General features: G+C 39.0%; 1 protein-coding gene across 1 annotated transcript in view; it reads right to left on the bottom strand.

Annotated features, from left to right (window-relative positions):
- calb2a (calbindin 2a) overlaps positions 1-16,966 on the bottom strand; it is a 43,352-nt gene extending 26,386 nt beyond the window's left edge. Inside the window, exons 1-4 of the mRNA XM_061722315.1 lie at positions 16,807-16,966; positions 7,541-7,617; positions 6,874-6,963; positions 3,896-3,976 (exon numbers count right to left, since the gene is read on the bottom strand). Of these exons, the coding sequence (XP_061578299.1) occupies positions 3,896-3,976; positions 6,874-6,963; positions 7,541-7,617; positions 16,807-16,900 (342 nt within the window). The 5' untranslated portion in view covers positions 16,901-16,966. The remainder of the gene's footprint in view (positions 1-3,895; positions 3,977-6,873; positions 6,964-7,540; positions 7,618-16,806) is intronic.
- Positions 16,967-17,359: the final 393 nt, after the last annotated feature.

Below are 17,359 nucleotides of genomic sequence, written 5' to 3'. Positions count from 1 at the left end.
AAAGAAAAACGGAAAATCCTCGTAATTTTGTATCAGGTAATGTTGGATTTTTGGGTAGCTAACGTTAAACGGTCAAATCATAAAGTTCAGTGTCCTCATCACTTTAATTTCTACAACAAATCCTGCCTTGAAGTCGGACCAAGCGTCAAGACTTTTGTATCTTCAAGCTTTGCTTCGTGTATTTCCCCGGCGTAGAAATTAAGTACCGTATTTTCCGCACTATAAGGCGCACCTAAAAGCTTTCAATTTTTTCAAAAGCTGACCATGCGCCTTATAATCCGGTGCGCCTTATATGTGATTCAGTTCCGAAACAGCTTTTTTTCTCTCTTCTCCCTCTGGATATTTCTCAGCGAAGGCTCTGTGTGTATTATTAAATGTCTTGCGACATTTGAACGTTTATTGTAAGACAGTTTTTCTCCACAAATCAGACATACTGGTAGGCCACTCTCATCAGAGCTAAATGCAAATGAATCTGCCCAGGCATCATTGAATGTTTGATTTTCTTCAGATATTTCTCTTTTCTTACATTTCTCCATACTTGACCTTGCTGGGGTTGAAATTCACGACGAATGGATGGCGTTTTGGCAGGAATACCAGCTTTATATATATGAATACCGGCTTTCATGAGTATGACGTTTATTTTGAGCGACGAAAAACAATAATATATATTTATTCTAATATGTCAAGATCACAATAATCTTCCAATGTAGAACTAAGATATTAAAGAACTAACACAAATAAAATACACTTCAATTAAATACTTAGTTTTTTTTTTTTTTTATTTATTTTCCCAAGCCACTCGGAGCCGCAGTATAAGGATGAAAGAGCCGCGGGTTGCCGACCCCTGGTCTAATGGATGCAGAACGTAACCCCAGCTCTACTGTAGCACCTTATAATCGGTGCGCCTTATACAGTGTCCTCCATGATTATTGGCACCCCTAGTTAAGATGTGTTAAAAGCCTTAAAATAAATTCAATTTTTATTGCAGAAGCATACTATCACACTGAAAATTGTAGAAAATGTAACCTTCAACTCAAGTGAATTATAAAGGGGAAAAAAATCCCTGACTAAGAAATATATATTCTTCATAAAATCACTGGTTCTAGAATTATTGGCACCCTTAACAATTCCTAAGAAATAAATAAATTAAAGTATTCCTGTAACTTCCATGGTAGTTTTCAAAGTTGACCAGTTGATGTAAGAACATGTAATTAGTAATTCACAACTTCCTGTTTCCCTGGGGTATAAATATGACGTGACACAGAGGCCATTTCTCTTCAACATGGGAAAGACAAAGGAACACACCATTCAAGTGAGGCAGATGTGCGTTGACCTTCACAAGTCAGGCAATGGCTACAAGAACATAGCCACTCGCCTACACCTGCCCATATCTACCGTCAGAGGAATCATTAAGAAGTTTAAAACTACTGGAACAGTGGTAAACCAGCCTGGACGAGGACCCAAGTTTACTTTGCCACCACGCACAGTGAGGAGGATGGTAAGAGAAATAAAAAGTTCTCCAAAGCTCACTGTTAAAGAATTGCAACAAATGGTAGCATCTTGGGGTCACAAAGTCTCCGAAACAACCATCAGGCGCTATGTACATGCCAACAGGCTGTTTGGGAGGCATGCACGGAAAAAAACTTTTTCTCACTCACAATCATAAATGCAAACGCCTGGAGTTTGCTAAGCAGAACTGGGGCTTCAACTGGGACCGTGTGCTTTGGTCAGATGAGACAAAGATAGAGCTATTTGGCAACAAACGCTCTAACTGGGTCTGGCGTAACACAAAAGAGGAGTATGCAGAAAAGCACCTCATGCCCACTGTGAAGTATGGGGGAGGATCGGTGATGCTGTGGGCCTGTTTCTCTTCCAAAGGGCCTGGAAACCTTGTTAGAGTGCATGGCATCATGATCGCTTTGAAATACCAGGACATTTTAAATCAAAATCTGGTGGCCTCTGCCCGAAAGCTGAAGATGGGTCGTCACTGGGTCTTTCAACAAGATAATGACCCTAAACATATGGCCAAATCTACACAGAAATGGCTCACCAGACACAGAATCAAGCTCCTCCCATGGCCATCTCAGTCCCCAGACCTCAACCCTGTTGAAAACCTGTGGGGTGAGCTGAAGAGAGTGCAGAGGAGAAGACCCAGGTCGCTGGATGATTTAGAGAGACTGTGCAAAGAGGAATGGTCGAAGATCCCTCTTTCTGTATTCTCCCATCTTGTGAAACAGTATAGGAGAAGATTAGATGCTGTTTTGTTGGCAAAAGGGGGTTGTACAAAGCATGAACATCAGGGGTGCTAATAATTGTGGCACACATTATTTGATGTAAAACAATTATTGCTTAATGTGGGATTTTTTTCCTACTGAATAAATGTACTTGAATTAAAGCTTGGATTTTACTTTTTTTTTTTCATTGTGGTCCTATTTTATTAAGAAGAAAACTGAATTTATTAGAAACTAAAGGACACATCTTAACTAGGGGTGCCAATAATTATGGAGGGCACTGTATATGGAAAAAGTTTTAAAATATGTCATTCATTGAAAGTGCACCTTATAATGCAGTGCGCCTTATAGTGCGGAAAATACGGTACATATCAGGAACCTGGATTGGTGGCCAAATATTAATGTCCATGGACCACTGGTTCTTGGGGTAACTGTACCAAATATTAATGTCCATGGACCACTGGTTCTTGGTAACTGTACCAAATATTAATGTCCATGGACCACTGGTTCTTGGTAACTGTACCAAATATTAATGTCCATGGACCACTGGTTCTTGGTAACTGTACCAAATATTAATGTCCATGGACCACTGGTTCTTGGGGTAACTGTACCAAATATTAATGTCCATGGACCACTGGTTCTTGGTAACTGTACCAAATATTAATGTCCATGGACTACTGGTGCTTGGTAACTGTACCAAATATTAATGTCCATGGACCACTGGTTCTTGGTAACTGTACCAAATATAAATGTCCATGGACCACTGGTTCTTGGTAACTGTACCAAATATTAATGTCCATGGACTACTGGTGCTTGGTAACTGTACCAAATATTAACGTCCATGGACCACTGGTTCTTGGTAACTGTACCAAATATTAATGTCCATGGACCACTGGTTCTTGGTAACTGTACCAAATATTAATGTCCATGGACCACTGGTTCTTGGTAACTGTACCAAATATTAATGTCCATGGACCACTGGTTCTTGGTAACTGTACCAAATATTAATATCCATGGACCACTGGTTCTTGGTAACTGTATCAAATATTAATGTCCATGGACCACTGGTTCTTGGTAACTGTACCAAATATTAATGTCCATGGACCACTGGTTCTTGGTAACTGTACCAAATATTAATGTCCATGGACCACTGGTTCTTGGGGTAACTGTACCAAATATTAATGTCCATGGACCACTGGTTCTTGGTAACTGTACCAAATATTAATGTCCATGGACTACTGGTGCTTGGTAACTGTACCAAATATTAATGTCCATGGACCACTGGTTCTTGGTAACTGTACCAAATATTAATGTCCATGGACCACTGGTTCTTGGGGTAACTGTACGGGTCACTGTCAAGTCCAACTGACTTTAATTTAAGCTGATAATCAGCTATTATCCCGTCTTCTCCACTAGTTGCAGACATTTTTGCTGATGTTTTACCACTCAGTGAGAGTAAGCGGGCTGGTCCAGTGGGGAAGTGATGTCAATGCAAACTCTCTATTGACACTGTCATGACACCAGACAACAAGGACTTTTTGGACATAACTTCATAGGTTCTGTCCAAAAGTCTTAAAGTGCTTCAAAGAACTGGCAGAAATGATCACGAACTGCTGCTTGTTGTTGGTCCATGAATATATATTTAAAAAGAAAAACCATCTTACCGCCATGAACTCAGCACTGGAGCTGACAAACTGCCTGAAGCAAAGTAAGAAGTTCTCTTCAGTCGGTAGAATCTGGGCCAGCTGGAGGAAAAGTGACAGAACTGGTGAGAACAAGATGGTGTGTTTTATGTGCTGGGAGAGGGGAGATGGAAGGTAAAGAACTTTTTGTCTGCAAAGCCTAAAAAATGGACAACTGAGACATGAATAAGAGGCAGGAATTACCTCTGAGGTTGAGCCTAAGATAGAAACATTTATTCAGAATCCCACTTATTGAAGCTTTTTTTCTAAGCCAGCTTTCTTGATACCACAGAAACTCTCTCACAACTCTTTTTCAGATATTAACCTGAGAGTAAAAACTGTAGGGAACCTAGAGTTTTTACTCTAGGACAGACCACCACGGATGTATAACATGTTTGATGTTGTTTTTTTGAACACACCTGGGTGCATGTTACGGTTGGGGCGAAGAAACGGCCGAAGAAATGGCATATATTGCGCCAAAATTACACAATTAATTCAAAATGGCCGACTTCCTGTTGGGTTTCGGCCATGGCGCCAAGAGACTTTTCTTTAAGTTTTGCCATGATACAGGTGTGTACCGATTTACGTGCATGTACGTCAAACCATATATTGGGGCTTGAGGCACAAAGTTTTCAAGGGGGCGCTGTTGAGCCACTAGGCCACGCCCATCAATGCAAACCATCAAATATCAAATTTTCCCCCAGGCCTGGTTTGTGTGCAAAATTTGGTGACTTTTGGGTCACGTTTAGGGGGGGAAAAAGGCCCTCCTTTCGTCGGAAGAAGGAAAAAAAAAACAAGGATAAGGAAAGAAATTCCTACAGATACAATAGGGCCTTCGGACTGTCAGTGCTCGCGCCCAACTGTTTCCTCCCTCCGTGTTTTCCACGTCAAGTTTTGGTAGTTTTATTTGTCACGTTCATGTTCTGGTTTTTGTATCCTGCTCGGCAGCACTTTGGTTTTGTTTTGTTAAAATAAACACGTGTTTGGGAACTCCTGCCTACTGCTCTCCTGCATCTGGGTCCTAATCCTGACACGACATACCGTCTGTTGTCAGACTTAGTTGCAGGTGTGAACGTGTCACAATAAAGTCATGAAGATGCTAATGTGATAGAAATGCTGTCACCTGATGTGATCACTGCTGTCATGGATTCCTCATCTGAGAAGGACCTCCGGTTTAGTTAGAGTTGGGTAGTAACGAGTTACATTTACTCCGTTACATTTACTTGAGTAAGTTTGGGGAAATGTTGTACTTTTAGGAGTAGTTTTGAATCACTATACTTTTTACTTTTACTTGAGTAGATTTGTGAAGAAGAAACTGTTCCTCTTACTCCGCTACATTAGGCTACGTTGAGCTGTTACTTTTCTTTTATCCCTTTTATCCACGTACGCGTCAATCTCATGACATCACTGGGTGATTCTTTGGGAAAAATGTTTGTTTTTGCATGTTTTGTCACATTTACACAGACTCAAACACACACAGAGTTTCTATGAGTTCATGGGCTTGTTCTAGTTCTGAAGTACAAAGGCTTGAAATTTTGTGCTACTTGTGCTAAATTTATTGATTCTGTTAATATTTTATATATTTTATTATTTATTAAAGTACTTGAATTTACTTTAAGGTTATTTTAATTTAAGCTATTTTCTATTTTAATTTATTTTATTATTTCATTGATTTAATTTGCCTGAAGATTATTTTGTAGTTTTTTCTGTTTGAATGGTTGTGTTAAAAAAAAATTTTTTCACCAAGTACTTTTTTACTTTTACTCAAGTAATTATTTGGATGACTACTTTTTACTTCTACTTGAGTCATATTATTCTGAAGTAACAGTACTTTTACTTGAGTACAATTTTAGTATAATCTACCCACCTCTGGATTTAGTAGAGGCTTAAAGTTAACAAGTGTGAGGTCTTCGTGCTTAACCAGGCTTACTCGTTGTTTGTGTTTTATACTTAGAGAAGTAAAAATACATGGAAAGTCAAGTATGTTTTCGTTATGTCGAATTAAAGCTTGGTGAATAGAAGATTTTGCACTGTTTCCATTGTTTATGTTTATGTTACTGGTTCCAGCTACACCCAGTACTGGAGTTGAGGGGGATGAGGGGGGACGGCATCCCCCCTGAAATAAAAACGGTCCAAATCATCCCCCCTGAAATAAAAACAGTCCAAATCATCCCCCCTGTAAAACTGCCATCACTCCTTTCCATCCCTTATGTCATTTCATCAATGAATGTGGTTTTACTGCTATTTCAACATTTAGAGTCATCACCAGAAAAATAACACCAGAAAAATAACTTATTTGACCATTTTCACCTGTTTCAAGTAAATTTTCATTTGAAATAAGTAGGAAAATCTGCCAGTGGGACAAGATTTATCTTCTTATTACAAGCAAAAAAATCTTGTTCCACTGGCAGATTTTTCTACTTATTTCAAGTGAAAATCTACTTGAAACAGGTGAAAATTGTTGTTTTTTCCAGTGATGAGTCTTGTTTTAAGTGTAATGAGATTTTTTTACTAAAATGAGACATTTCAACTAGAAATAAGACAAATATTCTTGTTAAGATTGTGAGTTTTTGCAGTAATTCATTTTACTTATCCTGTGAAGGACAGAGTCATATTGATAAGTTCAGAAAAGTGTTTTTTATTGTTGTGTTTTGATGTATTTGATGTAAGCCCAGTGGATATTTAAAGCTTACAGAAGGCTGCATTTAACTGCTGCTATGTCATTCCTGCAGTATTTCTGCAGCTGTTTTGGTCACTGCTATTATTTGTAATATATTATATTATTTGTAATCAGCACAAATTATCTGTCCCCATATGATCAAATCCACCATCCCCCCTGATTTTATTTTACAACTCGAGTACTGGCTACACCTCTTCTGATCAAACTCTAGGCATGAATGAAAACAGGAATATTTGTGAACGTCAAAGCGCAGGTTTGTGAGTAGAAAGCACACACGTACCTCTGACATCTCAATGCGTCCGTCTTTGTTCTTGTCAAACTTCTGCATGAACTCCTTCATCTTTTCTCTGAATGTTGGGTTTGTAGGATCCTGTGAATCATTTGCACTGATTAGTGGAACTGTATGGAGGATTTTTAGTGCCATCAAAAATAAATAAATACAGCATTAATTAATTAATTAAATGTGTCATTAATTAATTAAAATGGGAATTCAATATATCATTCATTAATTAAATGTGTCATTCATTCATTAAAATTGGAATTAAATATGTCATTAATTAATTAAAAGAAATTTCATTTTAAGTAAAAAAATATATTTAATTATTTCAGTATTTAAGTAATTAATGACACATTTAATTAATGATTTCGTGTTGCGTGTGAATCATGAAATGTCGAACTGTCAGTTTCACTTGTCAAACTCAGACTAACGCGAATCTAGTCGAATCCACTGCTTTGGTCTGCTTAAATAATACTGAAATAATTTAAAAAAAAATGTACTTAAAATGAGTTGTATTTTAATTAATTAATGATGTATTTAATTCCAGTTTTAATTAATTAATGACACATTTAATGAATGAATGATATATTTCATTTCATATTTAAAAAATCCCCTATAGAAGTGGAGTGGTGCGTATGGATCTGCAATGAACCGTGTTCCCTGAACTCACCACCCCTGCTCCTCTCCGGGAAACCTCCAGCTCCCTGAAGAAGTTCTCCAACTCCTTTCCCTCGATGTAGCCGTTACCTGTGGAACAGTCACACCTGCAGGTTATTACAGTCACACCTGCAGGTTATTACAGTCACACCGACAGGTTATTACAGTCACACCTGCAGGTTATTACAGTCACACCTGCAGGTTATTACAGTCACACCTGCAGGTTATTACAGTCACACCTACAGGTTATTACAGTCACACCTGCAGGTTATTACAGTCACACCTACAGGTTATTACAGTCACACCTACATGTTATTACAGTCACACCTGCAGGTTATTACAGTCACACCTACAGGTTATTACAGTCACACCTACAGGTTATTACAGTCACACCTACAGGTTATTACAGTCACACCTACAGGTTATTACAGTCACACCTACAGGTTATTACAGTCACACCTGCAGGTTATTACAGTCACACCTACAGGTTATTACAGTCACACCTGCAGGTTATTACAGTCACACCTACAGGTTATTACATACACACCTGCAGGTTATTACAGTCACACCTGCAGGTTATTACAGTCACACCTGCAGGTTATTACAGTCACACCTACAGGTTATTACAGTCACACCTACAGGTTATTACAGTCACACCTGCAGGTTATTACAGTCACACCTGCAGGTTATTACAGTCACACCTACAGGTTATTACAGTCACACCTACAGGTTATTACAGTCACACCTGCAGGTTATTACAGTCACACCTGCAGGTTATTACAGTCACACCTGCAGGTTATTACAGTCACAGCTACAGGTTATTACAGTCACACCACACCTACAGGTTATTACAGTCACACCACACCTACAGGTTATTACAGTCACACCTACAGGTTATTACAGTCACACCTACAGGTTATTACAGTCACACCTGCAGGTTATTACAGTCACACCTACAGGTTATTACAGTCACACCTGCAGGTTATTACAGTCACACCTACAGGTTATTACAGTCACACCTGCAGGTTATTACAGTCACACCTGCAGGTTATTACAGTCACACCTGCAGGTTATTACAGTCACACCTACAGGTTATTACAGTCACACCTACAGGTTATTACAGTCATACCTGCAGGTTATTACAGTCACACCTGGAGGTTATTATAGTCACACCTACAGGTTATTACAGTCACACCTACAGGTTATTACAGTCACACCTGCAGGTTATTACAGTCACACCTGCAGGTTATTACAGTCACACCTACAGGTTATTACAGTCACACCTACAGGTTATTACAGTCACACCTGCAGGTTATTACAGTCACACCTGCAGGTTATTACAGTCACACCTACAGGTTATTACAGTCACACCACACCTACAGGTTATTACAGTCACACCACACCTACAGGTTATTACAGTCACACCTACAGGTTATTACAGTCACACCTACAGGTTATTACAGTCACACCTGCAGGTTATTACAGTCACACCTACAAGTTATTACAGTCATACCTGCAGGTTATTACAGTCACACCTGGAGGTTATTATAGTCACACCTACAGGTTATTACAGTCACACCACACCTACAGGTTATTACAGTCACACCTACAGGTTATTACAGTCACACCTACAGGTTATTACAGTCACACCTGCAGGTTATTACAGTCACACCTACAGGTTATTACAGTCACACCTACAGGTTATTACAGTCACACCTACAGGTTATTACAGTCATACCTGCAGGTTATTACAGTCACACCTGGAGGTTATTATAGTCACACCTGCAGGTTATTACAGTCACACCTGCAGGTTATTACAGTCACACCTACAGGTTATTACAGTCACACCTGCAGGTTATTACAGTCACACCTGCAGGTTATTACAGTCACACCTACAGGTTATTACAGTCACACCTACAGGTTATTACAGTCACACCTGCAGGTTATTACAGTCACACCTGCAGGTTATTACAGTCACACCTACAGGTTATTACAGTCACACCTACAGGTTATTACAGTCACACCTACAGGTTATTACAGTCACACATACAGGTTATTACAGTCACACCTACAGGTTATTACAGTCACACCTACAGGTTATTACAGTCACACCTACAGGTTATTACAGTCACACATACAGGTTATTACAGTCACACCTACAGGTTATTACAGTCACACCTACAGGTTATAACAGTCACACCACACCTACAGGTTATTACAGTCACACCACACCTACAGGTTATTACAGTCACACCTACAGGTTATTACAGTCACACCTGCAGGTTATTACAGTCACACCTACAGGTTATTACAGTCACACCTACAGGTTATTACAGTCACACCTGCAGGTTATTACAGTCACACCTACAGGTTATTACAGTCACACCTGCAGGTTATTACAGTCACACCTGCAGGTTATTACAGTCACACCTGCAGGTTATTACAGTCACACCTGCAGGTTATTACAGTCACACCTACAGGTTATTACAGTCACACCTGCAGGTTATTACAGTCACACCTGCAGGTTATTCCGTCCAACATCGCAACTATAGAACTTGTCACCGTCTATTAACCCTTGTACTGTCTTTGGGTCAAAATGACCTAATTCTCCTGTTCCTTCTTTCCTCCTGCTCTCTCCTTCCTTTTCCCTTCCTCTGTTCTCCCTTCCTTCCTTCTTTACTCATTTCCTTCTTTCTTTTCTCCCTTTCTTCCTTCTTTTCTCCCCTCGTACATTCTTTCCTTGTTTTCTCATTTCCTTCCTTCCGATTTAAAATGAGTAAAAATGACCATGTAAACACCTAATTCAGAATGAAAATGGCCATTCCGAATTAAACTTAATTCCGAAGTAAGTGGCTGGTTTATTCTGATTTTAAATCTGAATAGAATAGTTCCGTGATCATGTAAACACTCATTCCTCTTTAAATGAATCCCGGTCTTTCTTTCTGCTCGTTCCCTCTCCCGTCTGTCTCCATGACGCTTATATTCCACGCTGGGCTGGTTTTAAAAACAAAGTTTCAAGATGGCAGCACGCAGTAAACGCTGGTCAAGAGCAGAGACCATTTATTTAATAAATAGAAATAATTAAAAGAACAGATGGAAACAGGAAACATCAAAATTGCACGACATGATGTTGTCGTGCTGCTGCTTCAAAAATAAAATCATAATAAATCCCAAAAGGATGCTGATAATGTGGTCCTCCATGTTGTTGCTAATCGAGTAAGTTTGTTTTTCTTCCGGTAGACGTAACTACGTAAATATGTCCGCCCCCCCATCCAATCAGAACCTTCCTAACCCCCAGACCTTAACTCTTTCTCTTTAACTAATTCTCCTGTCCTTCTTTCCTCCTGCTCTCTCCTTCCTTCTCCCTTCCTCTTTTCTCCCTTCCTTCCTTCCTTCCTTCCTTCCTTCCTTCCTTCCTTCCTTCCTTCCTTCCTTCCTTCCTTCCTTCCTTCTTTCCTTCCTTCCTTCCTTCCTTCCTTCCTTCCTTCCTTCCTTCCTTCCTTCCTTCCTTCCTTCCTTCCTTCCTTCCTTCCTTCACTTCCTTCCTTCTCCCTTCCTTCTTTTCTCCCCTCGTACATTCTTTCCTTGTTTTCTCCCTTCCTTCCTTCCTTCCTTCCTTCCTTCCTTCCTTCCTTCCTTCCTTCCTTCCTTCCTTCCTTCCTTCCTTCCTTCATTCTTTTCTCCCTTCCTTCCTTCTTTCCTTCCTTCTTTTCTCCCTTCTTTCCTTCTTTCCTCCCTTCCTTCCTTCCTTCTTTTTTCCCTTCCTTCCTTCTTTTCTTTCTTCCTTCCTTCTTTCCTCCCTTCCTTCCTTTTTTCCTTCCTTCTTTTCTCCCTTCTTTCCTCCTTTCCGTCCTTCCTTCTTTTCTCCCTTCCTTCCTTCTTTTTTCCCTTCTTTCCTTCCTTCATTCTTTTTTCCCTTCCTCCCTACTTCTCTTCCTCCTTCCTTGACCTGAAGACAGCACAAGGGTTAAGAGGAATTGGATAAAGCCGATCAAACGTGTTTTCCATGTAAACTCAAAGGAAAATAGTTTAATTTGGAATTATTTAATAATAATAATAATTACGGAATTTCGGAATAATTACTTCCGAATTAAAAAACATCATGTAATCTTGGCCAATAAGTTTATTTTTTCCTATTTGATCATGTTTTATTGGTATTCTTGGTCCTGTGTTGCTCTGACAGACATGACTGTGTCTACTTCACCAGGTAGTGTAGTGTGCAAACCAGTGCCAATATTCAACCGTGAAGCTTTGCTGAGTGACTGGACAGATGGCTGCAAACGCTGCAAACGCTGCGACTCGCTGCTTCAATAAAGCCCTGGAAGGCAGAGCTGCCTCATTAAACTCCAACAAAGATTATTATGCCATCCTCTTCCACCCCTCTCTCTCTCTTACTTACCACCTAAAGATTTAACGCCTTTTCTTTATCCAACCAACATCGCAGCTCTCTTTGTTCTGTCCACGGGAATGTATGGTTGCACATACACACACATGCACTTCTTAGTGGCATTATATAAACTTATGAATAAAATCTCTGCTATTTTAATAAGTGGGACAGCAAAAAGGCTGATCTGTAATCAGCCGTTCTCCCCGTGGCTCTTATTGACATTTAGTATTCTGGTGGGAAAGAGCCTGCTTGATGATTAAAAGAAGTAAGATATGACGATGAATTGAATTTCATGACAATACAAATAAAATTAAAGCTGCAAGCAGCGATGAATGGGCCCTGGTGCATGCAATTTTCACCCATAAAGATCAAGGACTCAAAACTAAGTCTGATGACACCACCATGTCTCTTTATGTCAAGCCATTCAAAACATATGGCAGAAACTATCAAATATCGACCAATCAGAAGAAGAGGCTGGGCTAATTTGCACCAATTAAGGTGAAGGAGTCAAAACCGAGTCCGATGACACCACCCACGACTCTCTATGTCAAACCATTCAAAAGTTATTATATGGCAGAAAGTAGGAACTATGAAATATGGACTAATTAAATGAAGGGGGGCCGCGCTTTTTGGTGTCTAGCGTCGCCACGGTAACGCTTTTGAAAGAGAAAAGTAATGCGCGTTGTCGCAGGATGCAGACGCACATTTTGAGGTATAACACACCTGGGTGCACGTTACAGTTCGGGCCGTATTAACTGCCGAATGAATGGCATAAATTGCGCCAAAATTACACGATTAATTCAAAATGGCCGACTTCCTGTTCGGTTTCGGCCATGGCGCCAAGAGACATTTCTTTAAGTTGCGACATGATACAGGTGTGGAGCGATTTTCGTGCATGTACGTCAAACCGTATTGTGGGGCTTGAGGCTCAAAGTTTTCTAGGGGGCGCTGTTGAGCCATTAGGCCACGCCCATTCATACAAACCATTAAATATCACATTTTTAACCAGGCCTGGCTTGGTGCAAAATTTGGTGACTTTTGGGGCATGTTTAGGGGGGGCAAAAAGGCCCTCCTTTCATCAGAAAGGTCACACGGTCATATTAATCAGTATGTGCAGAAATGGATCTATACACCCATTTGTTTTTTGTTTGTGAAGGAGCATCTGTTGGTCATTGCACTGTGATTACTCTAAAAATTACTTCCTGCTGCAACCAAATGTTTGAACTGTATGCAAACAATTCTTGTTGGAAGTGTGAATATTGCATTTATGCATCACAAATTCATGCGGTAAAGGGACTTGCAGCAGATTGTTGACTTGTTTTACGAGTAAATGACTACTTTTATGCGTCATACTCCTACCCACTTAGTATAATTTACTATGGACTTTCTGCACAAGTAGAACTTTCAAAGTGTTTAGGTGGACCTACTATGTGACAAACTCATTTAAAGTACTTCGTTTTCAAAAATAAAGTCCTTGTCTTTTCAAATATGTTCAAGATATGTACATTTATTAATATATATAGATGTATATTATGGATATAGATATGTTATATGTAGGTATGTAAATGGATATATTGAGTTATATTATACGTACAGTAATTGTGTATCTATATCTCTATTAATCTATTAATAGTAATTTTTAAGTTTATAATTTGAGGTAAATATATGAACCATTATATATGGAATATCTACTCTTATATAGTTAATCAAGTATATTGTTATAGCATTACTGTCTATTGTTCTCTATTATATTGTAGTATTATAGTAAAGTAATGATAATGTAATACTATGCATTATAATTACTTCTTTTAGTACATACATACATAATAGTACAACTAAGTGCCGGGCGTTTGTTTTATTTTCTTTTGTTTGCCTTGATTTGTTTGATTTTGACTATATTTATATATACATATAATTGAGTATTATATGACTGTATTGAACAGTTATTAAAGTAGATATGGGTGTTTTAGAAGTCAGCTTATTGAAACTCGTCTCATTATATGTAAGAATGTATGTCAGATTCAGGGGTAGGACTGGATAAGTGGCTACTAATTTGTATTCTGTTTTTCTAATTTTTTTTACTCTTTTTTAATCATGCATGTTCGAAATCAAATCTTCAAATCAGATCAAATATTTTGCACACACTGCTGGGTCGGTTAGAGACGTAGATTGTGTTCAACGCTCCGGGTTTCCACATGCAGGTCAATGAGAAATAATTGACAGCAAATGCTCTATAATTAGCAAGAGGAAGTGCAGCTGTCTCTTGTTTCTGCTTTGAAGGGGGAGAATAGAAACATCTTGATGGAGACAGTGAAGAAAAGAAGAGAAGAAGACCAGAGGTGGTGCAGGGCGATGCAACCCCGGGGAGAGTTGATCCTGGGCCGACACGGGAATACGCTTTCACCGTCTCTGGGTGCAATCGCCTCCTGAGTATTTTTATCTGCAACTCAGAGATGTTTACTCAATCTGAGAAAAAACAAATTCCTTTCCATCAAGCAAAGAGACACTCCCAGTCGGGAGAGCAGAAGTAAAGTGCTGTAGCCAAATCCGTGCATCCTCCCTGATAGGATTTGCTTTGCAAATTGTCTCGTTGCAAAGCACAAAATGCAAATCATCAAAGTACCAAACACACCTGCGTGGTGACTGGAATGCCCGTGCTTTTCTAAACAAGCCGGTAAAAAACCAACAAAAGATTTGACCACTTTCTCCGCCTAACCCCACACTCTCATTTCCCTGTGGACAAAACTGTCAAAACAATTCCTCCTCACAATCCATTCCCAGGTGGCTCTGTGCAAACAAATGGGCACCTATTTGCACATCCGACCTGTGTGCAGTTGTTGTGGACGCTCGGGGAGACTTAGCAGGACTGGTTTCCCCCCGGGAATGGGACCAGTCACACACATGCCAGATATTTATGAACACATGGATGACTTCACCGTGTTTAACAGATGGGTGCAGTCTAACTTGATGTTCAGACTAACTTCTCACAGAATCTCACAGATCCACCTTTATATACATATACAGGATTGTCTCAGAAAATTAGAATATTGTGATAAAGTTCTTTATTTTCTTTTATTATTTTAATATTGCTGATTATGGCTTACAGTTTAAGATGAAGATTCCCAGAATATTCTAATTTTTTGAGATAGGATATTTGAGTTTTCTTAAGCTGTAAGCCATGATCAGCAATATTAAAATAATAAAAGGCTTGCAATATTTCAGTTGATTTGTAATGAATCCAGAATGGATGACATTTTTGTTTCTGTAATTGCATTACAGAAAATAAAGAACTTTATCACATTATTCAAATTTTCTGAGACAGTCCTGTATGTGTATGTATATATTTATATGTGCATGTATGTGTGTATGAATGAATGCATGAATGAATGAATGAATCCTTACAGGATTATAAGACACCAGAAACGGAAAACGCACTTAATTGGGAGCTGCACAATGTACACCGGAAAAACAATTTCTACCCAACAAAAACCAGAATGGATATTTTCACATATATGTTACTTTTCTTCGTTTATCCCACGCTTTCTCTAAATATTCAGCAAGTGCAAATACATTATAATCAAACATATATATATATATATATATATATATATATATATATATATATATATATATATATATATATATATATATATACGTATACGTATATATAGATATCTCTTGTTTTTTATATAGAAATTAAATTAATTTTGATCATAATGAAATATATTATAGGGGGTAGGATTTATTAAATTTTTACTTCTTCCTACTCCTTTTCGAGCATGTGAATTATGGTGGATGCATGTTTTTATTTAGATTTTTGTTCTGTTTTGTTTTGTTTTGTTTTTTTTTTGTATTCACGACTGTTTCATGTTCGAAATAAAATTTCAATTTAATTCAAAAATTCAATGCAGAAGTGTCTACACACCTTATGTGAAATAAAAACGGGCTAAGACTACAGTAACAGCATGATGGCTGCAGATTTTGCAGGTATAAAAAGAGAACTGGCCATTTAAACACATGCACATATTTGCAGAGCAGGATAAAATGACTCAGCTGATCAGACAAGAAAAGGACTGAGATTTGCTGATGGTAATTAAAAAAAAAAGCCTTCAAGTTCCCGTTTTCAAACGCCTCGTGACATTAAATCATCTTAAGTATAACAATCCGTAGCCTGTATAAAGCAGGATTACCGAGCAAACCGCAGAGTGATGAAACTTAAATGTGTGATTTGAGACGCACCTGTAAAGCAGAGCATCCCGTAGAAAACAAGTATTTTACATCGGAGCTGATGGTAGACAAATAAATCCCAATAAAGCACAAAACCAAATTGAAAAATGTTTTGAAAAAACTAACTCTGAAATTGAGTATGCACATAATATTGCACTAAGTGAAACATCCAAAGTACTTTGTGTTCCTTAAGCGGAGTTCTGCAGGATAAACGCGCAGCAGCTCCGCTTTCATCACTGTCTCCTCGGTATTACATGTGGGCTATCCGCAGTTTTGAAAAATATTCTAACGACAAAATATACATAAAGATTTCATTTGAAATCTTCTTACTGATAAAACATTGATGAAATCAGACCTTGGAACGTTTATCATTCTAAAAGACGGATGCAGACAAATGATACGCCCACAATAAAGTTCATTTATCCAAAATAAAACTCTGAGTTTGAGCGACTTTTCAGATATTATTATGAGCAGCAAATATTTTCCTGCATCATTCGTGCACCAAAGAGTTTATTTCAAAACTCTCAAAACCAGAAATGAAAGGATGCATTTCAACTTTTCTCATTCAAACTTTCCTAAATCATATCCATCACTCCTGCTTCAGTCGGAGGCTTTGAAAAGCTGTAATATCTATCAGCTTAATAAAAGAGATGACTATCTGGTACCGTCCACGTCGAAGTGTTTCCAGATGTCCAGGAACTGGGACGCGGTGAGCTCGGCCAGGTGCAGGTGCGGCGGCTGCGGGGCTTTGGTTGCCATGGTGATCTCTTTATCCCGGTGCTGATGCTGCAAAGATCCGGACTGACTCTGGAGTCTCTGGCTGGAACAGACGCACACTGAGGCCGCTGCGCGCCGCCACAGCTTTTAACGCCGCCGCGGCGCGCCCCCGCTGCGCGCCGCCGTCGGGGGCGCGCACGATGCCAGCGTCCTGAGTCAGCGTCCCATTCACTCCGAGAGAGAGAGGTTAATATCCAAGTGTGTGTGTGTGTGTGTGTGTGTGTGTGTGTGTGTGTGTGTGTGTGTGTGTGTGTGTGTGTGTGTGTGTGTGTGTGAAATAAATCAAAAACCAGAATGGATATTTTCACATATATGTTACTTTTCTTCGTTTATCCCACGCTTTCTCCAAATAGTCAGCAAGTGCAAATACTTTATAAATCAAAAATCCATTTGAGTCTCTCAGCATCACTTACCCACATCAAATCCAAATTCTTACACCTA

Source organism: Cololabis saira, chromosome 5 (assembly GCF_033807715.1).
Source record: "Cololabis saira isolate AMF1-May2022 chromosome 5, fColSai1.1, whole genome shotgun sequence".
Classification (NCBI taxonomy): domain Eukaryota; kingdom Metazoa; phylum Chordata; class Actinopteri; order Beloniformes; family Belonidae; genus Cololabis; species Cololabis saira.
Note: the sequence above shows the minus strand (reverse complement) of the source record. Positions and strands in the feature narration are given on the sequence as shown.